The 23594-nt window shown below is 36.0% G+C and overlaps 4 protein-coding genes across 6 annotated transcripts; all 4 read right to left on the bottom strand.

Moving 5' to 3' along the window:
* Window positions 1-63: 63 nt before the first annotated feature.
* On the bottom strand, window positions 64-5889 carry LOC133518067 (trypsin epsilon-like). 2 transcript variants are annotated; one of them, XM_061851638.1, is made up of 3 exons: window positions 4646-5889; window positions 1490-1635; window positions 64-886 (listed from the first exon to the last, which is right to left on the bottom strand). In XM_061851638.1, exons 1-3 carry the CDS (start codon window positions 4973-4975, stop codon window positions 724-726), a joined length of 639 nt encoding a protein of 212 aa, XP_061707622.1. In that variant the 5' UTR covers window positions 4976-5889; the 3' UTR covers window positions 64-723. The 2 variants fall into 2 exon arrangements, with proteins under 2 accessions (XP_061707622.1, XP_061707623.1); XM_061851639.1 differs by having other exon boundaries at window positions 64-821.
* A 492-nt stretch (window positions 5890-6381) lies between these two features.
* On the bottom strand, window positions 6382-13759 carry LOC133518065 (trypsin epsilon-like). Of its 2 annotated transcripts, none has more exons than XM_061851635.1 (4): window positions 12150-13759; window positions 10305-10450; window positions 9143-9326; window positions 6382-6558 (listed from the first exon to the last, which is right to left on the bottom strand). In XM_061851635.1, the coding sequence occupies exons 1-3, from the start codon at window positions 12618-12620 to the stop codon at window positions 9164-9166; spliced, it is 780 nt and encodes a 259-aa protein (XP_061707619.1). In that variant the 5' UTR covers window positions 12621-13759; the 3' UTR covers window positions 6382-6558; window positions 9143-9163. The 2 variants fall into 2 exon arrangements, with proteins under 2 accessions (XP_061707619.1, XP_061707618.1); XM_061851634.1 differs by having other exon boundaries at window positions 9147-9326.
* Window positions 13760-14759: 1000 nt separating this feature from the next.
* Window positions 14760-18900, bottom strand: LOC133518066 (hypodermin-B-like). The gene is made up of 3 exons (XM_061851637.1): window positions 18076-18900; window positions 16600-16745; window positions 14760-16035 (listed from the first exon to the last, which is right to left on the bottom strand). Exons 1-3 carry the CDS (start codon window positions 18526-18528, stop codon window positions 15873-15875), a joined length of 762 nt encoding a protein of 253 aa, XP_061707621.1. The 5' UTR covers window positions 18529-18900; the 3' UTR covers window positions 14760-15872.
* A 673-nt stretch (window positions 18901-19573) lies between these two features.
* Window positions 19574-22894, bottom strand: LOC133518064 (cathepsin G-like). The gene is made up of 4 exons (XM_061851633.1): window positions 21987-22894; window positions 21414-21602; window positions 20622-20767; window positions 19574-20055 (listed from the first exon to the last, which is right to left on the bottom strand). Exons 1-4 carry the CDS (start codon window positions 22245-22247, stop codon window positions 19896-19898), a joined length of 756 nt encoding a protein of 251 aa, XP_061707617.1. The 5' UTR covers window positions 22248-22894; the 3' UTR covers window positions 19574-19895.
* Window positions 22895-23594: the final 700 nt, after the last annotated feature.

Here is a 23594-nt window from a genome sequence, read left to right as displayed (position 1 = left end):
ACAACAATAATCGTCTTCACAGTAATTCCCCGTTAAAATCAAAAGATCCTAAGAACTAAGATGGGCCGAATGTGGAGTGTATTGTAAACGAATATTCGGCCGAGTTATTCGGTTCGTCTGTATCATTCTAATAAACCGTTAAAAAACGCTTCAATTACATTAGCAGCTAAAGATAAATCGATTCCTAGGCCATTCCCTAGAAACTAACATGTTATTAGTCTCTAGAACAAATTTTCAATACTCCAAATATATAATCACAACATGCTATGGATACAACACGTCTCTTGCAGTAGGTACTTATAGTTGTGTTCTCGTGCGAAAACATTCCCTATAGTAAACGGAGAACATTCTCGAGAACGGCACAACTATATAGGTACTAAAAAAGTTCTGAAGGAGCTTTAACTGTGTAGCAACGAGACAAACATAATAAAAAATATTTACAGAATATTCGGCACTTTAACCGAATAGGTAATTCTGCTGAATAAGAATATTGGAAAACTCGGCGAATGTATCGACAAATGTCTTCTATGAATAAATTCTCACTTCAACAACAGCTGACAGATGAAAGTCTTTATATATATGTTCCCTTATACATATTTGCTTGATGTAACAATCAATATTGATCTACAGATCGGCAAGGTATAATATAAATAGCATTTTTTTTTACTTCATTTTATTTAATAATACTATAAATAAATCCATCCATAGATTTCTTCTTCTTCTTTATGGTGAGCATGCTAATCGTCTTGATTGGATCAAAATCCAATCAAAGAAGTATGATACGTCCGTGTAGGCTATCAGAGTGTGCGGAAATTCGAAGTCTGCAAAGGAGGTTATCCCGATAATGATACTTTTGTTAACTAAGAGTCCACTGCCGGAATCTCCACTGTCGAAAAAAAGTTAGTAAAAAATTACGCTGTCCTGGTAATTAGAACATTTAATTACTAAGTACGCTATCCTGATCTAGGAAAATTTCGTAATATAAAACTATGGGAATAGAACTTCCTTCCATTCGGCGTCGAGAACCTTTTCGACGCTGCGCTGGGTCGATCATGGTTTGTTCAAAAAGTTATATTGGATGGCTTAAGTTTTAGCGGTGTCCTTACTCAATGCATTGGCATTGCAATACAGCGGAGAAATGCTGCTGGTATATATGTACTCATTCTATTGCCACCAGGGAAACCCTATTTTAATTTGCATATTTTTATAAAATGTTATTAATCGTAAAATAAAAATGTACCTAGACTCGAATTCATATTTATGTTAACATTTTTCTGTTTATTAATAAATATTAGACTACTTAAGAAAATGCTAAAAACATACGGCAAGGGCTATTCGAATGACCAGTAGCAGTTGGTTGGGATGAATTATGTCGCATTCGCTCGTATTACAAAAAGCGAGCATTAGCCAACACCAAGTGTCACTAGTTAATCAGTTGACCGTATGTTGATACTAAATTTAAGGACTTTAAATATTATTAGTGACGTACCGAGAAGCGATATTTTTCTTGGCTTTTTTCTCGCCGCCGCAAATGGTTCCGTTGGGTGCCATGGGCAAGACTTTTCTGCACTCTATAAGAGTCGTTAGTTTTTGTTTTATGTGTTTAAGTAGTTTTTTTTGATTGGAGTCCTCTATCTAAGAATGAAAAGTGTGTTAATTTGAACAGTTTATAAATATATTCATTCATACATCGCACTCGAGGGGGCTGTTTGGGGGGATGTGTCGGGCACGTCATTCAGTAACGTTTGCAAATAAATCAATAAATTTCCGAGTTGTCAGAATGATGATGATAATATTGATAATGCAGGAAAGGTGATTACGAAAGAGGAAGCAATAAATTAACGTTGAAAAGGCTACTTTGCAAGGAAAATGATTGGAACACAACTTTAGTACTACAACACAGGCCGACAAGTATGAGTGCAGTGAGAGAAATATGTATGGATGAAGTAAGAACGTAAGGCATAAGTATGGTAAATCGAAAATCCGTAGGACCAGATGATATACTAGGAGAGGTATGGAAGTTATTGCGTGAGGATGGATGTAAGTGGGTGATGGATGGAAGTTGTTGTAGGTACCAAGAAATCATTTCCGAGGATTTGTGCGATAGTTTTCTGGTGCCCATTTTTAAAAATAATGGGGATGTACAAAAGTGCGACAATCATAGAGGAATAAAGCTCATATCTCATAGTATGAAGTATGGGAAAAAGTAATAGAGAGACAACTGAGAGATGAGAGTGGTATAACACAAAATCAGTTTGGGTTTATACCGTGGACGTAAATTTGTCAAGATTTAGTTAGTGGATAACGTTTTCTCTCGAAGTGGAATTTCATAGAAAAGTACCGTTATTTCGTTAGGATCGCAAAGCTATTCTTCCCTCTAAGAGTGGCCAATAACTATAGAAGTCACCCTATATCGAAGTGAGCACACACATAAGCTTTCAGTGCCCCTAGTGTAAATTTTGTCGATAGCGAAACGTGACGTACGCGTTTGCGTTAAGTCTCATTTTGTATGGGTTTTTGAACAGCGCGCCAAGCGGGACGTTTTGGAAAGTCAAAAATCTCATACAAAATGACACTTAACGCAAACGCGTACGTAACGTTTCGCTGTCGAAAATATTTACACTAGGGGTACTGTTGACAACAGGGCAACGAGGTTAGTTAGCGTTATCAGTTCTATCAGAAGTCAGCGGGGTCGGTAATTATGCCAGTTTATGGGTGGCATAAATTAATCCAGGCACGTCTCTAACCCGTTATGGCCGTTTTTGACGTGCCACGACATGGCATTTCATTTCATAATGGAAATAGGTGGGTATATTATTAAATAGAAATAGGTTACTGCGTAGAAACCGAATTTCTTATGCCTATTTGAAAATATAACCCCAGGATCAAATAGACTTATAAAGGACGCTATTTTTGCACTTCGCCAATAGTGTGAACAATACAAACATGCTAAAAAACCTGAAAGACCTCGAAAAGGCTTACGATCGAGTACCTCGAGAGGTTTTGTAGTGGGCTCTGAAATATAAAGGTGTGCCAGGGAAGTATGCGGATATAATCCGGTCAATATACTCGTACAACCGATGTAATAAACGTGTCCAGTCAGCTGCTGGCACTACCGACAGGTTAAGTATCACGGTAGTCTTGCACCAGGGAAGAGAAAAAAAATTTATGTACACCTCCTGGGATTGCGCAAATCATTTCCAACTTGCTGTGAATTAATTTTTGTCCCAAAAAACGTGACAGAGTGGAGCTTTTGTATGAGATGAAATTATGTTTTTAGTTTTTCTCATATAAAATATGATCTACAGCTAGAAAGAGAAAAGGAGGCTTAGGTTAGGTTAGAACTTCAACCCTCCGTAGAATAAAATACCTAGCACTTAAACGGCGGCCCCCGCAGAATTAAAAACCTTGAAAAAATAGGTTAGGTTAATCTGGACTTAATTATACGGCCTTCGTACTGCTTGTTATAAAAATTATGTAAAACGTTAAGTTATCATTAAATTAAATATGACAAAAGAAGTTATAAAATATATGTATTTATACGTGATAAAATTGTATAAAGTATTACGATATACAAAAATATAATATAATAAAAGTCACTATAATACATGCCCATATACTACTTAAAAATTATATTACATTATATCAATGAAAGTTTAGATGAAATCACAATATAACAAAAAAAAACGTAAATTAATAATTACATTATAACATATAATAATATTCCATGACAAATGTATGATTTTTTTTTATAATTATATGAAGCATTAGACACCCTTTTAATTCAAATATTTCTTATTAGCAGGGTCAACATTATTTATAAAACTAAGAAAATTCATGCAATACCCCCTAGAAATTTTTGTGTGATGTACCTACTGGCAGAATACCAGCGATGTGGCTTGCCGCATCATCATGCTAAATCAGCGCCTTTTCTGTGCCACGACACCGACACATGGCGTATTCATTATGTTCAATTTTTTTATTCAATTAAGTATTTATATTTTTGTTTTACATCTTTTTTTGTTTGTTCTGACGCCAATATCATGTATATTGTGGGTATTTATCTATCTATCTAGATGTGATGTGAATTTTGAATTTTTAACTTATTATTTTATTTTTCCATTATTTTATTTCATTTTTACATTTCACTTATGAATTAATTGTTTAAAGAAAATTTATTTATTTGCTGACATGTCCACTCACTACTTAGTTTAATTAAATTATAAGTATGTAATTAGTTCGTAAGTTTTCTAACACAATATATTATTGTTAAAGATATAAATAAATGAAATGAAATGCGTAAATTATGTTTAAAGTCACGTTTTAGTTTTCGCTACAGTGGATGGCCGATTCTCCATTCAGGCGAAAATGGGCACACATTTTCCTCTCTGAATATTATCATTTTAGGAAATATTTTTACATTATTATGTATATTTTTATTTAAATAAAAAAAGATAAACGATGGTGCATAGCTATGGCCAGTAGACAATAAATTGTGTAGAAATGTTTTCCATCGTCCAGCATCCAGGAAGGAAAATAGGTTTGTGAGGAGAAGCGGTCGTCCTCTATTCTCTTAAGTATGTAAAATTAAATTAGTATAAATAGTGTTCTCCCAAATGTAACATGTGTCAGAAGGGAAACGTACGTCACTTGCGCCCCAACCTGCCAAGTCCGCTATTTTTGCTTTGAGCGGTTTCTTCATTAATATCACTCTCTGCACTGTCTTCCCGAGTGACAAGGATTTCTTTAGCCTAACTAAGGCTATGTCATTAATGATAGTTTTTAGATCCCATTGTTTGTGCCGCTGGTAGCGGTCAATGCGGTGTAATTTTCCCCTCGTCCAGTCTACGCTTCCCACAAATGCTGTTACTTTCACGACGTCATCAAGACAGTGGGCAGCAGTTAACAAAATCTGTTCGTTCAATATGGACGATCCACAATGAAAATTGTCATCTTCTTCGACACTGGTAATCATCGACAAAGCAGCGACATGAGGGAAATCTTTAATAGAACCAACATAAGCACCTCCGACTATGAAACCTTCTTGTTTCCCAATTACTAATTTCAAGCCTCATATCATGATTATTAGCCTTACTGCCATTATTTCTTGACGTCAAATAGTTGGCTAGCTTTGCCTGTCGATTAATCATTATTTTTTACAGTCCATTGCCTATAACGATTATCGGGTTAATTAAATAAAACCGGCCGTATGTCAGAGTATGCTTAGTGCAGGCTTCGATTGTTGGCCCTGGCCGTTCGTCACAATTGGCAATCTATATTAGTAAGGTCATATTTAAAAAAAAAACCATGTCGACTGGCACGTGGCATTTTTGGCAATCGGGTTTTTTACCTAATTTGACCCAGCTGAAACCGAATTGGCCGGTTGCCCGATCGAAATCTTGACCGGAAGTGAGATATACATGATGGCGATCATTATTACCCTACATAATGAGTTCCTTGTATGGAGACTCACATTTTTTAAATATATTGTTTTATAATAATTGTCGCATGCGGTTTATATTTGGATTGCGTAAATTTGACCACGTTTCTCATTTTCGCGTGTAACTCAAGTGGCTTCCAATCCGTTATCGTCGTAATTTTCATATTCTTTGTCTTCTTTAAAAAGAATACATTACTCTTTAATCCCTCCCCGTTACCTAAAAGAGCGCTTTACTTATTTAAATTTCACCAGATCCTCACAAAATTTGCTTCTTTCTGTCCCTCCTTCCTCCTCAAAATTTTATAATTGCTCTTTCACTTTTCGGGCTGTTTGGTTATGGAACTCACTTCCTGTCGAACTAAAACGCGCTCAATCCCTTGCTATTTTCAAATCCCATTTAAAAGACTGTCCCTTCCTCATTGTTTCTGTCCGTTTTACTGGTTATCACTTTTAGCAAGAATTTATAGTATTGTATATAATTATGTAGGTATTAGTATATTAGTAGTATGCATGTATATGTATTGTCTTACTCTTATTTTAAAGGTATTTTCTCTACTGCTATTTAACTTTAATTTAGTTTTTTTGCACCTCCTAAGTAGTTAAATTCAGAGTTTTATTTCTTTACTACCTAAAGGTTGGATAAGGCCGCCTGTTGTTTACCTCTATCTTCATTAACATTTATTCTCATGTTGAGCAATAAAGAGGATTTGTATTGTATTGTTTTGTATATGTTCACGGACTTATTTTGTTTCATAAAATAGAAGTTTCATCCAGTAGGCAGATTGGTGAAGATCGGCCTTAATTGGGATCTTAGACCATAAAGAAGCTTCAGTCTTCAAACTCAGCATTCTTCTACTACAAATTCAATGGCCTGAAATATTTTCATGTATATTTTGAGTGCGGATTAGGTCTGGGCTTGCAGGAAAAGACTACTTCATCGATTTTGAGTTTTTATTTATTAAGAGATATTTAATTGTTTTGACACGCGCTTAACCCAATTGTTGAAATTTGGGACGCTCGTGTAGACCACCAAGCTGCGGGGGATGCTGGTGTCCTTGTAGGAGGCGAAGCCGATTATTATGTCCTCTTGAACTAGCAGGCCGCTGCCAGAGTCTCCTCTGCAGGAAAAAATATCGGTCATGTAAAATGATTTTTTATACCTTGCCGATGCCCTGCTGATGGTAAGTAATCACCGGAGCCTTGGACGCCTGCAAATCCAGACATGCGCTTTGACGACCCTTTAAAAACATGTACACACCTTTTTTGAAGAGCCACACACTGTAGACCCTCGGGAAACCCTCGGAAGGGAGCTCATTCCACAGCCAAAGCATCCGCAGGAGGAAATTCCTCTTAAACCACACAGTACTGACAGTACACAACCATTTCGGTTCCTTGGGTGTGAGGATGAACCCCTGCCGTCGGCGAGCAGTGCGCTGTTTGAAAGTGGCCGGTGGAATCATGTCAAACAATTCTTCAGAGCACAGCCCATTGTACAATTGAAAGGTTGGTTTACATAGAATAAAATCCAAATAACCTAAAAAAAGAGTTTACACTAAGGGATATATGCAAAGGTTGTTTATATAAATTTCATTACTGTAGAGCATGAAACACTAATAACAGTTTTATTAAGGATTTACAGTAACGGATATTTGTGTAACCCATTGCACTCATGGGTTATTCATGAATTAATATGGTTTCATTCTTGTTTTGATACGACTTTGAATCGTGTCATCAGGCATCAATATGTGAAAGCGAGATGCCTCATAACACGAGTCCTGCGGTGGCAGCATGGTTGCATTTCTATCATTTGTCAGTCACTATGCCTGTCACGTTGGCACTTACATACTTGACAAAGAGATTAGTATAAAATTCAGACATGTGACATCAAGGTCAAGTTTCCTACTCTTATTAGTTGTTTTTGATTTTTTAAGTAGAAATTGTGTCAAAAAATAATTGTACTCAAGTTGTGAAGAACTCAATACATTTTCGTCGATTACTGATTAATGTACCGCAATATTAGATATCATAGGAACTCTAGCATTTCGGAAGATAAAGTTAATTGCCACTGCTGTTGGGGTTTGACAACTTCTAATCTAAAACAACGGGGCATATATAATACCGAAAACTTTTTCTAATGTATTTACTATCCAGCAACAACAATAATCGTCATCACAGCAATTCCTCGTTTAAATCGAGAGAGCCCAATGGCCGTTTCGGCAATTAATTCCATTCCTAAGAATTAGTGATGGCCCGAACGTTTGGTGCAGACCTTACCGAACCGAATATTCGGCCGAGTTATTCGATTCATCTAATCATTCTAATAAACCATTTAAAACGTTTCAATTACATTAGCAGCTAAAGATCAATCGCTTCCTAGACCATTCCCTAGAAACAAACAGGCTAAAAGTTAAGAGGCTCGCAAACTTTTCAACACTCCAAATATATAATCAAAACGTCCTATGGATTCAACATGTCGCATGCAGTAAGGCCTGTGCCGATAAACTGTAAATTTCAAAACGACTGTAATTTTGTTTCCAACCAAGATGACTACGACTTTCTTACCGCAATAATAAGTTTAATTAATATATTATATATTCCAATATAAATAATTTTATGCTAAGCAACGTTACACCAGTAAATAGAAGAGATCACTGAAAATTGGTATTTTCCAAATAGCAAGAAAATTTATACCATCCTATATGCTTGATTTCGAAACACTTAAAATTACTTCGTAGTTTCGTGCTTTTCGTTAACTAATTTAGTATATTGTATTTTGAACAGAGGCCTTGAAGCGGCAGACCTCTGGAAACAAATGACACGTCAGAAAGATTAATCATATTTATCGTAAAAACTGGGGTACATATGCAGTTAAAGTGGAACAAATTACGACGAAAGTCAGTTCAGTTCTTCGTACAAAGATTAGGATAAATAAAGTAATCGAAAATTTGCGTTATTTAATTCTAGGGCAAGTCCAAAACCATACAATTTCCTTCGTACAAAAATCGCATTTGGTAATTATCTAAGAGCAGAGCAAGATGTAACATTCTGGAGTGCCGTTTTCTCAACTATTATTGGGCAAATAGAAGAATGAAATAGCCATAAAACATTAACAAGTCCAGCAGGTGATGGGCTGATATGCAGGCACATATGAAAAACGGGTCCGTAAAAAGCTGCCACTGAATGTGTTAGGAAAAAGACTATCAATCTTACAGAAAAAAATATAATAAAAAAACTGTCAATTGTCTAAATTAAAAGTCGCTTTTTATTGTAGTTATTCTAAAAACCTTAATTTGTTCTCAATTGCATCAGTTTTTTTCATTTGAAGTACACAGTTTTATTTCGGTACACCCCTTAGGTACTTGAAAAGTTCTGGAGGGGCTTTTACAGTGTAAGTACGAACATTATATAAAATATTTACCGAATATTCAGCACTTTAACCGAATAATTCTGCTGAATGAGAACATTGGAAAGCTTGGCGAATGTGTCGAATACCGAATAATTACGGAATATTCGGTAAATGTCTTCTAAGAATAACATCTTACTTAGAAAATTGCTGCCAGATGGCAGTCTTTATTTATATATGGTCCCTTATACATATTATTTGTTTCATGTAAAAAATAATATTGATTTATAGATCGGCAACGTATAATATAAATAGCATTTTATATTTAATTTTATTTAATGTATTTATGAATAATTCACCTACACTTTTCTTCTTTTTCTTTATGGAGAGCATTCCAATCGTCTCGATTGGACCAAAATCCAATCGTAGAAGTATGAGACGTCCGTGTAGACCCCCAGACTGCGCGCAGGTTTTTGGTCTCCAAAGGAGACAATCCCAATAATTATATTTTTGTTAACTAGGAGTCCACCGCCAGAATCTCCACTGCCGAAAAAAGTTAGTTATTAATTACGCTTTCTAGCTAAATAATAAAACCACGGCGGTGGCAAACAAGCATACGGCCCGCCTGATGGCAAGCAGTTACCGCAGCCTACGGACGCCTGCAACTCCAGAGGTGTTACATGCGCGTTGCCGACCCTTTAAAAACATGTACACTCCTTTTTTGCAGAACCCCATACTGTAGACCCTCGGGAAAACCTCGGAAGGGAGCTCATTCCACAGCCGGAGCGTCCGCGCTTATACTCTCTTGAAAAAGATATTTAATTTAGAGGTTGATGGACGCTACCGCGGGGTGGCTTAAGGCCTTCCAGTTTCCTCGCTCAACGTCAACGCATTGGCATTGTAATACAGCGGAGAAATGCTGCTAGTACCTATCTATATTATCATGCCACGGGAAAAGTATTTTAATGAATTTATAAAACATTAATAAATAAAAACTGGACTGTAAAATAAAAACTTTTCTAAACTCACATTTGTGTTTATGTGAACATTATTCTATGTTCATCAATAAATATTAGATTACTTAAGAAAATGCTAAATCGACACATATTATGTTGTTCTAGGCATGGGCTATTTAAATCACCACCAAATCGCAGCCAAATAACACTAGACCCTATTCAGTTTTGTGTTTCTGTCGGTGAGTAAGGTTGCTGGAGCTCAACATTGGTGCGGAATGTTAGGTTGCAACACGCAGGTAACACCTCTGACCATATAGGCTACGGTGATTGCTTACCATCAGGTGGATCGAATGCTTCTTTGCCACCGAAATAGTATAAAAAAGTAGCGATTGGGTTGTGTCGCATTGGCTCGTATTAAATAAGCCATACAGTGTAATTAGTTTATCAGTTGACAAACAAAACATTATTAGTCAAATCTCTATCTGTCGAAGCTATTAGAATCCTCGTATTTTGGTACTAAATTAATACACGACTTAAATGACATTTAATATTATTAGTTACTTACTAAAAAGCGAAATTTTTCTTGGCGTTTTTCTCGCCGCCGCAAATGGTTCCATTGGGTGCCATTGACAAGACTTTTCTGCACTCTTTTAAAGTCCATAGCTTTAGTTTTGTGTGCTTAAGTATACTTGATTGCTTGTAGTACACTACCTAAGAAAAGAGTTATTTACTTAAGTCTTTGTTTAATTATCGTATTACTAGTACCACCTAACTAGTATTACTATATATAGTATTACTAACTACCACCTAACTACCGATTACGAATCAAATTCCAAAATGGCCAATGATTTTACCAAACAGAAATATTACGAGTAAACGCAACGAAAAAATGATAAAGTACATCTTGGAACATTGTTCTCAGTGAAATAGTAGTTATGGTAATGGTATCCCCTTGGTTCCTTGTAAAATGAATATATTTAGAGTTAAACAATATATTCCTGCCATCCAGATAGAAAAACGAACATACAATGGCTGCAAGTTTTGCTCTATATATATTTTTTTTTACAAAAAAATATAAACCGTCTTCAAAAAAGACAAAATAAAATATTATCCTTTTTTTAAGTATATGCATTACCAACTGATATGTTTGAAGTTGGTGCCAAGCCAAATAGTAATAATACCGCTCAAAAATAATCAGCTTTATGTCTATACATTTGGCATGAAGGTAAAAAGTTTAAACCCTGAAGACGGTCCTTGAACCGTTTTATATTTTGAAATGAAGTTCTCCGTATAAGGGACTAGAAATAACTTAGTCTCAGGCAGGTTTGAAAATTAGTCAAAATAGCTCTATATTTTAAGCGTTTAAGCAGTAGCCTGTGGGTGAACTACACGCATAAACAGTACAGCACTCTGCGAGTGCAATACAACAATGCTTTTAGGGTGCTGATGGGGTTGCCTCGCTACTGCAGCGCATCGTTAATGTTTGCAGAGGCGCGCGTGGACAGCTTCTCTGCCATCATGCGCATCAGTAGGGTTGTAAAATGAATACAATCATCTACACCTCGCAGAGTTTTTTTCGCTGGTGTTTTCCGAACCGGTAGTAGTATGTCTAAATTAGAATATAAATTAACCTAGCAGGTGTAAGATAAACAGATGTGAGATGACTGAACTATTGTTGCATCGCTAACACATAAAGTAAAATAAATAAATCATAAAAAAAAATATTTGAATTAAAAGCAGGTACGCTTTAATTCAATTTTTTTTTTATTAGCAGGCTCTTCATTATTTATGACATGAAAATTAAAGCAGCACACATCACTTGTAAATTATGTCTAAAGTCTCCCTTTAAGACGGAAGGGAATGACCGCTTCTGCATAGACGTAGTCTCCATTTTCCTCTCTGAATATTAACATTGTAGAATAAGTTTTTACGTTATTTGATGTAGGTAGGCATTAGACTTACGAGCTTTTAAAATTAAGCATGTATTTGGTTTTCCGCTTGTAACTTTTATTATAAATAAAATAAAAAAGTCAAACGAAGGGGCATAGATATGGTCAGTACACGATAAATTGTGTAGAAATGTTTTCCATGAAGTTAATATCAAGGAAGGAAAATGAGAACTAGGTTTGTGAGGAAAAGCGATCGTCCTCTATCCTCTTATGTATATGAAATAGAGTCAGTATAATATGTAACATGTGTCAGATCAGTACCCCTAGTGTAAATTTGATCGACATCATAACGTGACGAACGCGTTTGCGTTAAGTCTCATTTTATAGGATTTTGAGTTTCCAAAACGTCCCGCTTGGCGCGCTCTTTCTAAATCCAATACAAAATGAGACTAAACGCAAACGCGTACGTCACGTTTCGAAATCGAATTTATTTACACTAGGGGTACAGAAGGGTGACGTACGTCAGTTACGCCCCAACCAGTCAATTCCGCTATTTTTGCTTTTGGCGGGTTCTTCATTAATATCACTCTCTTCACTGTCTCTCCGAATGACAACGGTTTCTTCAGCCTAACTAAGGCTATATCATTAATGATAGTTTTTGGATCCCATTGTTTGTGCCGCTGGTATCGGTCAATGCGATGTAGTTTTCCCTTCTTCCAGTCTACGCTTCCCGAAAATGCTGTTACTTTCACGACATCATCAAGACAGTGGGCGGCAGTTAACAAAATCTTTTGGTTCAATATGGACGATCCACAAAAATTATTCTCTGTCGTCTGACCTTCTTCTTCACTAAAAGTATGATAGATGGTCGACAAAGCAACAACATGAGGGAAATCTTTAAGAGAATCAACATAAGCACCTCCGACTATGAAACCTTCTTGTTTTCCAATTACAAATTTTAAGCCACATATGATTATTAGTCTTAATTCCATTATTTCTTGACGTAAAATAACTGTCCGGCTTTGCTTGTTGATTAATCAGTGTTTTTCACAGATCATTGCTTATAACGATTATTAGGATAAATTAAAAAAAACGGTTAAGAGCATGTCAGAACTTGCTCAGTGTAACGTTCCATTGTTGACCGTTCGTCACAATATGCAGAATATAATAAAGGGTATTTTAGACACTACGTGTAGAATAATCATAAGTGAGAAATCTTAGAGGGGGGCGGCAGCTTGAAAAGTTTGAACTTTTTAAGCAATTGGGTCGATCAACTTTTTAATGTCATTGAGAATGAATTTTTAATTGTTTTTATTTATTTGACGTAAAACTAAAAATCTAGTTTTATTTATATGCAATTACGCGCCGTGCATATATTCATTATTTTGACAATTGTTACTGTTGCAGTATGTTACGATGACTCAAAACGTGATCCCTGGGTTACCCGCGATTTATCTAATAAAATTTCATTTAATCAAATGAAGGAAATGGTGCTCTACTATGTTTTAAGAACACAAACGCTTTCCTTCTGATAACTTAAAAATTAAGAGATCCTGTTTGATTTTCCATAACAGCAATCAATACTTCTCCTGGGTCACTAATGAACAAAAATCCACGAAAAGTTTCAATATTACATAAAAAACGCGTACACGCATATTAGTTTATTAATTCCTCTCCTTCAAAAAAATGCGCAATGTACGTTAATTTTTGGAAAATCGTAGTTTTCTCAGAGACAAGTTTAGTTTTTGAAGAGACATTTTCATTAATTTGGGGCTTATACGTGAATATCTAATATAATTTGATAATCACAAGCTGAGAGTTAGTGGGCCAAAGCTTTTTCTAAAAGTTACGTGTTTATTAACGTTGGGGTTGCATGCAGTATGTCAAACTAGTATCGAAAAATATCAAGGCAAAAAACAAGAAATTAAATTATCAAGTCCATTTCTACTCACCAGCAAAGTGATAACAGGTCATATTATTTTATATTACAGAATTAATAATTGCAATACAAAGGAAAAAAAATATAAAAATGTATGGAAAAAGTGTCCTGAGTCATCGTAAATGTCTCTTGGGTCACCAACAAAGTGACACGCGAAAACGGTGACTCAGAAGACATTTATGTTTTTTTTTGTATTATACTAATTTGCTTTAACATATTAGAACCAAGATAAATCTATTTAGCTTCAAAATAATATAATAAACGACTTAATGACTTTCGGAATATCAACGGTAAGTTAGTGGACCGACAATTAACACATCCTATCTCTTTTCGTACTCCGAAAATGTACCTCGTAACTCGTAATGGTCGGCGATTAGGATAGCGAGGATAAAAATATAAAAAGCAGCGATTAAAACAAATATTTTTAAAATAAATATATTTGTGTTAGCGGACTTGTAGCTTTGATCTGGTAATTTACATGGTAATACTTTTTAACTAAGCGCTACTATGATATAAGGCAGATTATATTTTTTACACTATTAATTAAAAACCACAGCCGAAAAGCGATTGGGACATACTCTCTTTGTATGGGAGTCCAAATTCTTCTCCTGGGTCACCAACAAAAAACCACGTAGTATTAAAATAATTCTGATCGTTTTTAAGCTCTAGTTAGATTTACTTTTTGGTTGATTCGTTATAACATACATACATACATATAATCACGCCTATTTCCCGAAGGGGTAGGCAGAGACCACGGATTTCCACTTGCTACGATCCTGACATACCTCTTTCGCTTCCTTCACTTTCATGACATTCCTCATACACGCTCATCGGTTTAGGGTGCTCTTGGCCTGGCCTTTCTTCAGGATTTCCCCGATTTGATCAGAGAAAGTCCGCCGAAGTCTACCCCTTCCAGCTCCCTCTTCTACTTCTCCCTTATTGGGACCGTGCGCAGTGCGTGGTGGGGGTAAGTAAAGCGATCCCAGCGCATAAGGTGGTAAAAATTTGAACTAACTGCGGATAGCGTCTTTAACATTTCGTACAATTATATGGCTCGAAATGAAACTTTGATTTACGATTACTCCTGAAATATTCGTTTAAATTGTATGGTGTAAGGGACCATTGTAATCTGTATGAAATGCTTAATATAACTAACGTATTTATTTTGATAATTGTTAATAATGTATCCATGTAAATAGCTTTGCAAATGCCACATATTACGTGATCTTTTTCTAGAAGTTAAGAATGGATATAGTAAGTTATCCTTAAAAGATAGACATTTCACATCGCGGACTTTTTTGTAGACCTATGAATGAGAAACAACTCCACTATACATTGTGTTGTTATAGCTCAAACGGATTAGGCAGCGTTTTCGATTAAAGCTCCTAGCCAGCATGATTTTTTCCGACAACATCGTTATATTTCAAACAATTTACACAAAACCTTAACAAATTATATACTTAAGCCTTCCTCAAGAATCACTCTATTGATAGATGAAAGTCGTATGAAAATCCGTTCAGTAGTTTTTAGTTTTGGAGTAGTTTTATAAGATGTAGTGAATTGACGTTTTCCCCTAGAATTGCGGACACTAGGTTGCGTGACAGTCGTGCACGCTCCCAATACACTCTCTTTGTTAACCTTCTTTCACATTCGTTATAAAATATGTGATAAATTACAAAAAAAAGTTGATCGAACCAATTATTACCAATATTTTACTGTCTTTTAAATAGTTTTCGAGACCCTATCATAATCTGGCCAACCATTTTCGTTTGTTTTTTACTTTTATGAACATTACATTTTATACCGACTGAAATAAATACAAAAAGTTTATAGTGAAGATAATCCCTCTTGATAAATCTATTTTTCCTAATTTTACCAGAGAGTTCTATACATCAAGAAATGTATAGAACTCTCCGGTAATACATTTATCAAGACGGATTATCTTCACTATAACCTTTTTTTTAACAATAACCGTAATTCAGTAATTTCCCTTTTAGATCAAAAGAGCCCATGGCTGTCTGGGCAATCCCATACTAAGAATAACTTCATACTTCAACAATAGCTGACTAGTAAAACATTCTTTATTTATGTGTTCTACTAAACATATTTGCTTGAAATTTACGAAGCCTGCATAGCTGATCACGATTGTTTTTACTTTAGTTTCACTGATTTTACAATAAAATATTTAAAAGTAGGTCATATTGATCTATTATGATCGGCAGGGTTTAGTATAAATAGCATTTTTTTACTTAGTTACATTTAATAAGACTATAAATAAATACACGTACACGTTTCTTCTTCTCCTTTATTGAGAGCATGCTACTCGTCTCGATTCGACCAATATCCAGTTGTAGAAGTATGCGACGTCCGTGAACACCAACAGACTGTTCGTAATTTTGAGGAATTTAAAGGATCCTATTCCGATAATTATACTTTTATTAACTAGGAGGCCACTCCCGGAATCTCCACTGCCAAAAAAATGGTTATTCAAAGATTTATTCACTAATTCCGCTTTCCAGTTCTAGGCAATTTTTCGAAAATATTTATTCATTATTATCATTTATTAAGAGCCCACTATATTGCACTGCTGGGCAAAGGCCTCCCCCCTTTTTCCACTCGTCTCTCAAAAAGGAGCCTTAGTTATCCCGCCATCACCATTATACATATTACATACCAAAAAATGCTTAAATACACACATATTTTGTTACTACGCATGGACTATTTAAATCACCAGTAGCTATAAATGGGCACCGTTAATAAAATAATTAACTTCGTTAATCACTAATCCATTAATACGTCACAAAAATTGCATTGTTAATGTATAGATACTTGCGATAGATACTTATAAATAAATAAATATTATGGGACATTATTACACAAATTAACGATTAACGGATTAACAAGTTACTAGAAGTTGCCAGTAGCAAGCGGGTTATGTTTCATTCGAGTTGGAGTACCAAAATACGTATTGTAAAGTACCAAAATAAATATTGATATACGACTTTAATGATATAAAATTATTAGTAACTTACAAAGATAAGAAATTTTTCTTGACATTTTTCTCGCCGCCGCAAATCGTTCCATTGGGGGCTACGGGCAACACTTTCCTGCACTCTTGAAGAGTCCACAGCTTTTGTTTTGTGTGCTTAAGTAGATTTGTATCAATTTTGTTTACTTCCTACGAAAGTAAAATGTATTATTGACAATCGTTTTTTTTTAATAAACACTTTATACAATTTGTAACAAAAATAGTGGGGATCTGTTTAGAGGCATATTTTGTCTCATATTCTGATTAGGATTACGGAGAGTTGGCCGACTTGAACGACCTGCGCCATTTTTTTCAGATATGGTACCCATTTAAACCATCATATTGTCTAACAACGTTGGTGTACGTCCGAAAAGTATTTACGCAATTGGCGTTTAAAGGAAAATTTGCTATGTGCTTGTCGTCCGGTAGAAATTGTTTAAGCCTGTAAAGAGAACGCAGCATGTTGGTTATCCTGCGACAAACGTCAGACACTAGCGAGCTAGCGACTAGCGGAACCTCAACATAGACCACTGTCCATTAGTAAACCCAAGTTTCTCAGTTTTGGCGCGTAAGGAACAACACTGTCCTCGTACAATATCGGTGTCAAGTGTTCAAAATTTACTAATTAAAGCAGGCGAGAGATGCCGAATATGATGGCTTGACTTTTATTCGGATTGACATCAATCCCAAAATTACGAGATAAAGTAGAGGTATTGGCCATATCATTATTAATTTACCTAATAGCTTGTTCTAAACTACTTAGGTCAGTTTGCGTGTATATTTTGCAGGTCGTCAGAGTATAAATGATGAGAGCAGCGGATGCTAGGAGTTATTAGGTCTATAAAAATAAAAAAAGAAGAAGAGATATATTGCCACCCTGGAAAACGACAGAAGTCACTTCACGCCAAACTCGTAAACTACGTGGCCAATGTCAGAGACATATTAAAGTAGACTGCACTCTCGCCACCAAAAAACGTGCCGAGCAATAAAACTCGAGGTACACCTTTGTCCCTTTCTTTCTTTAAGGCGACGATGAAGTGACAATTGAACGAATCATGCAGTCGTTGCCACAGCTAAAGAAGACACGCTACTACTTTAATAATTGTATTAGTTAAAGTAAAGTAATTGTAATAGATTTTTCCGTACTAGTTTATTAACTTTCTTAAAAATATTAACTAGCAATAAGTGGGAACTAAACCATATTAAAATGATTTAAATATGTACCTGCATTATCCTTTAATAATATCCAAATTACTTAAAAAACAGATAAGCTTTAGTTTTCCTGGATGGCAACATTAAAAAAGGACCATTCTTAAGGAAAGAGAATATTCTTAAGTGATTGAATAAACATAATGAAATAAAATGATCGCTTAAATTTTTTTTTTAAAGAAAGAAATGAACGTAATCTGAAATTACTTATCGAAGACTCTATCTCTCTCTCTCCTATATGTCCCTAACATGGACCAGATTGAAGACGTACGTCAGTTAGCCCCCAACCAGCCGCTTCCGCTATTTTTACTTTTGGCGGTGTCTTCATTAATATCACTCTTTTCACAGTCTTCCCTAATAACAACGGTTGCTTCAGCCTAACTAAGCCTATATCGTAACTGACAGTGTTTATATCAAATTGTTTGTGCCGCTGGTAGCGGTCAATACGGTGTAGTTTTCCTTTCTTCCAGTCTACGCTTCCCACAAATGCTGTTACTTTCACGACGCCATCAAGACAGTGGGCAGCAGTTAATAGAATCTTTTGGTTCAATATGGACGATCCACAAAAATCGTCTCCCTCTCCCTCGCTATAAAGTGTATACAAAGCAGCGACATGAGGGAATTCTTTAACAGAATCAACATAAGCACCTCCGACTATGAAACCTTCTTGTTTCCCTATTACTAATTTCAAGCCACATATCATGATTAACAGTCTTACTGCCATTATTTCTTGCCATAAAATAGTTGTTTACCTTTGCTTGCCGATTAATCAATGTATTTCACACATCATTGCTTATAACGATTATTGGCATAAATAAAAAATAAAAACGGCCAAGAATATGTCGAGTATACTCAGTGTAGGGTTCCATTTTTGGCCGTTCGTAACCATCGCGCTTCGCGCTCACTTGATCAATCAACAATACGACTTACAAACTGACAAAAAAAAATACGAAAATTATAATTCACGGGGATAGAACCAGGGACCTACCCGGCAGCTCGTCATTGCAAAGTATTCCAACTGAGCCACGAGAGGATATATGTGATACGGTGAAATTAGGCTACATATTCTCGGGTTAAAACCTAAACCAGCGTTTTAAAAGATTTTAAAAGAAAAGCACTCTGTAAACATGTCTCACAAGGAAAAAACTATTATGATATCGATACGGCTATTTGTTTAGGTGTGACGTACCATGACTCGGCCATTTTGAAATATTTCCAAAAACTGGATCGACAAAAAATCGCTTAAATCATAGAATATGGTCACAAAATTTCACGTGAATCGGTTAAGAATTGCAACCTGGGGACCGATTTTTGAATTTCGAGCGCTCGATTTCGCCACTTGAAAATCTGTGGAAAACGGCGATATGCTATTTTTTTAAATACGAGCGATAGAAATTGGGAATCTGGTGGTATTGACCACTAGTTTTCAATTATATTAGGAGAATTTAAATGCCTAATAGTTGAGATATTATTGAACAAAATACACGAAATCGAGTGGTCGAAATTCAAAAATCGGCCCCCTGTAGAGGAGAACATCCGGACATACGAAAGCAGATTCCCCGAGTCAAAACGTAGACCTTCGCTTACACTTCGGTCAATTATGTCATAATAGGAGTATGCTGCAGGATTATTATGGTACATAAAATTATGTTTAACTGAAGTCGGCAAATATGCGTAGTAATAATAATGCCAAGTACCTACTACCTACACCTTTATGCAAAATTATCATTCAACAAAGTGTTTCTGCGATACATGTTGCAAAGTGTATTTCTGACAAATAATATTATTCCAGATGAGGGTAACCGTTATATACATATAGGGCAGAAAAGTAAAAAAAATCTCAGATCAAATATAATAAAATAGTCGGTCGAGCCAAAGCCGACTGATATGAGGCTTTCTTATTTACTGCCCGAGATTTGTATACTATTTTCCTTCTCGACGGAGCCGGAAAGCGGCAACCATTTCTAGCGTAACGGGTCGAAAGTCGACGCTTTCCAGCTGGAGAGCAGAAAATGTTTTTTCATTTATTTATTTGAGTGCACATTAGGCTAGGGCTTGTAGGCAAAGACTCGATTAGGTGCTTTTTATTTATTAAGAGCAATTTAATTGTTTTGACACGCGCTTAACCCAATCGTAGTAATATGGGACGCTCGTGAAGACCACCAGGCTGCGGGAGACGCTGGTGTCCTTGTAGGAAACAAGGCCTACTATTATGTCCTTGTGAACTAGGAGGCCGCTGCCGGAGTCTCCTCTGCAGCAAAAAAAAAATTAGTAATGTCAAAAGATGATCATGGAATAAAATCCAACTTAAGTAAAGAAAATAAAAATTGCACTAAGGGATTCAAATGTTGTTAAATTACACTAGATTTTAACACTTTATACTAGGGGGTCATTAACTAATTAATATTTATTTTGTCTTGTTTTAATCGTGTGATCATTAAATCAATATATGAAAGCGAAACGACCCCCGATTTCATTTTATGGTTGGACATCGTTAAACGTGAGCCGCTAACGACTCGAGGTCGAATCAAAATAAGATGAAAGGCACATTGAATTGTTCATACAGAATCGGCCCGGTTAAGAAAATATCCATATGAACTTATCATAAGGTATGTAAAAAACCGTGTTATGATCAGATTGACATAACTATAATCATAAGGCCAAGCAACCCCGGTCTCTTTACACATATGTATTGGTTCCCTTATATTCCACGACTCTTCGCACAGACTCTAAATGATATGATGAAATTGCCATATATATCTTTTATTAATCAATTAATAATGGAGAAATACGAGTAATGTACATGTAGGTACTTACTTAGAAGCGAAATTTCCATGGGAGTGACTTTGACCACCGCAAATAGTTCCGGTGGGCGCATTGTGGAGGACCCTTTGGCACTGCTGATGAGTCCACAGTTTCTGTCTCGTATGTTTGAGCATGATTGAGTTATCGTAGTCCTGTTCCTAAAATAATAAATGAGTAAGGGTAAATATTTTCGCAAATTCAGAATGTTAACGTTTATATGATTCTAATTTTAAGGTTTCCTTGTGTACAACCCTAGTAGTCTTTAATCCTTATAATTTCTCCAAATTCTGTCCGTCTTAAGGTGAGATGAAAACTGCAGCTGCATTACTGTCGCGGTATTACTACTGCGGCCTTGTCAATATGTTTGATTATATTAGTGACATTTATAATGCATTAAAACCTCTTTAATTCAAGTTACTCATTTTATCGTGTGACAATACCTGCGTTAAGGCTAGTGATTATAGGGAGTGGGCATAAACTGTAGGGGGCAGCACATGATACGTCAGATTTTTGGCGCGAGGTGAAAATGTGAAGTTTATGCTTCCAATGTAGCCCATAAGATGGCAGAACTTACTATGCACAAGAAAACTGACAAGAACGGTAGATGGCAGCTCTTGCTTTGACGTGAAGTGTCAATATACATGTTTATATTTCCGATTCAGGCCACAAGATGGCAGACCCTCCAACGTGCACGGTCGCTATGGCTTTTGCTGAAAATGCAGAAGACGCTGGCTCGATCCAGCCCTCGGCCTTGTCACTTTTTTTACTAATGGACATCAAAATTAGCTTAAAACCTTTCCTTACTTCGATAGCGCCCCACCCAGCCAAGTCAGCCATGTGAGTTTTTGGCGGATTTTGCATTAGCACCACTCTTTTCACCTTATTTCCCAATATCAATGGCTTTTTTAGTCTACATAGACCTATGTCATGATTGACGTGGACTGGATCCCATTGCTTGTGCTGCTCGAAGCTTTTGACTTTGTACAGGACTCCCTTAAAATAAAATACATTATTATTTATTACGAAGGCTACAACGGGTTTAGAAATATCCATGTCTCAAGAAGACAGATTTAATGTTCATATTTGTCTTTTCGTAACCCGAAAAAAAAGGAAATAACCTGCAATTGCTCACAGTTTTATATAAGTATATTTTTTATAGAAAACTACGTCAATATCTAAGGTCACGGGAAATTAGGCTCTAGTACAGAGAGGACATGTTATCTTTTTGTGTGCGTTCAAACTACATAATACGAAAGTTAAGTCTGAAACGTAATGTACGTCAGCTGCCGCTTCGTTGGTGGCTTGACGAACGGCAGCCACCCAAAACATTAAAAAAATTTATAACATTAACAAAACAACACAATACTCGGTTACAACCTCGTCCCTGTTCAGACTCCCCACAGACGCAGTAATTTTATGGATGCCATCCAAACAGTGCGCGGCAGTCACCAATAGCACTTGGTTCAATATGGATGACCCACAAATGTAACTCCCATCTGATCCCGTTAACGTCAAGAAAGCGACATGAGGGAATTCTTTTATTGTCTCAACTACATCACCTCCCACAATAAAACCCTCCTCATCTCCAATCACTGTTTTAATGATACCAAATAGTAAAAAGAGTGCTACTGCCATCATTATTTCAACTAAAATGAAGATTAGCTTATCGATTAATCATACTTCTGCTCGGATAATTACTAATAACGAGCATCAGGGTTAAATTAAAAATTATCGTCTGCAAAATTGGCGCACGCGTTATACTACCAATGACATAAAATACTCGTATCTTAAGTTAAACGACACCCAGGCTGTTCGTGATATCAGCCAAAATTATAATATGTACTTAATAAACTAACAACCTTATAAAACAGTTTTAAGTTCAACAGTTCCACTTCACCGTCCAATGATGGGTAGGAAAACTTCAGAAAAACCGGTGTGTATTCTATGGGCAGATTACAATAGTTGAGGATTTGTATATATTTTTTAAGCCATATCACTCAAATTGTTGAATTTATTTTATGATTTCCACAGAAAATAGTATGTGTATAATCTTAACTCATACTAAAAACGAGCAACACCGGGAAGGGAGACGGCATTCATACTATTTCCCCTCTGCCGAAGCATAGGTACAACTGTACCTATGGCGGTGCATGTTGTGACTCGTCCGTTCACAAAAAGAGATCGAGGAGTGCAAGATTTGTCTTTGACGTGTGTCATTTTCTATGTAATAGAGTCGTCATTACAGATTGAATTTTGTATGTAGTGAGCGATAAGTGCGACTTTGTGCACGTTTCCCCCCGCAAAAAATGGCAGAATGATTTGTTCAGTAAGATATCGCTTAGGCTCCTCCCTTCTGACGTGTCGGAAGCCGGTGTTGCTCGAAGCTAAAAACCCATCGGCATCCTGACATCTTATACCTTTAAACGAGCAATTCTTGTATATATATATATTTCCGGGATCTCGGAAACGGCTCTAACGATTTTGCTGAAATTTGGTATATGGGGGTTTTTGGGGGTAAACAATCGATCTAGATTAGTCTTATGTTTGGGAAAACGCGTGTTTTCGAGTTTTCATGCGTTTTTCTTTCGACGCAGAATATGGTCGCTAATTTCGTGTTGTCGGCCACTGTCCGTCTGGTCCAGCGGGTTAAGACGCGGACTGCTAAACGAGTGTTACGGGTTCGAATCTCGCCCGGTGACTAACTTTTGTTTTTTTTTATATGTTCAAGTTTATATATAATTTTTTAATTTTTATTGTTTTAGACAAGTTTAATTTAGTAAAAACAATGTAGTTAAGATTATCAGCTATACATCACCATATTACAATAAATAGTTATAACCGAGCAAAGCTCGGTCGCCCAGGTACTGATTATTAATAAGACTAACTTGACAGATGGTAACATAGAAGGATCATTTTACGGTACAATGTACCTGACATGTAAAGTTCAACTTGTGAGGTTTTAGAAAAAACTCTATGCATGACATT

This window comes from Cydia pomonella, chromosome 5 (genome assembly GCF_033807575.1).
Source record: "Cydia pomonella isolate Wapato2018A chromosome 5, ilCydPomo1, whole genome shotgun sequence".
Classification (NCBI taxonomy): domain Eukaryota; kingdom Metazoa; phylum Arthropoda; class Insecta; order Lepidoptera; family Tortricidae; genus Cydia; species Cydia pomonella.
This window is presented reverse-complemented; position numbering and strand designations above follow the sequence as displayed.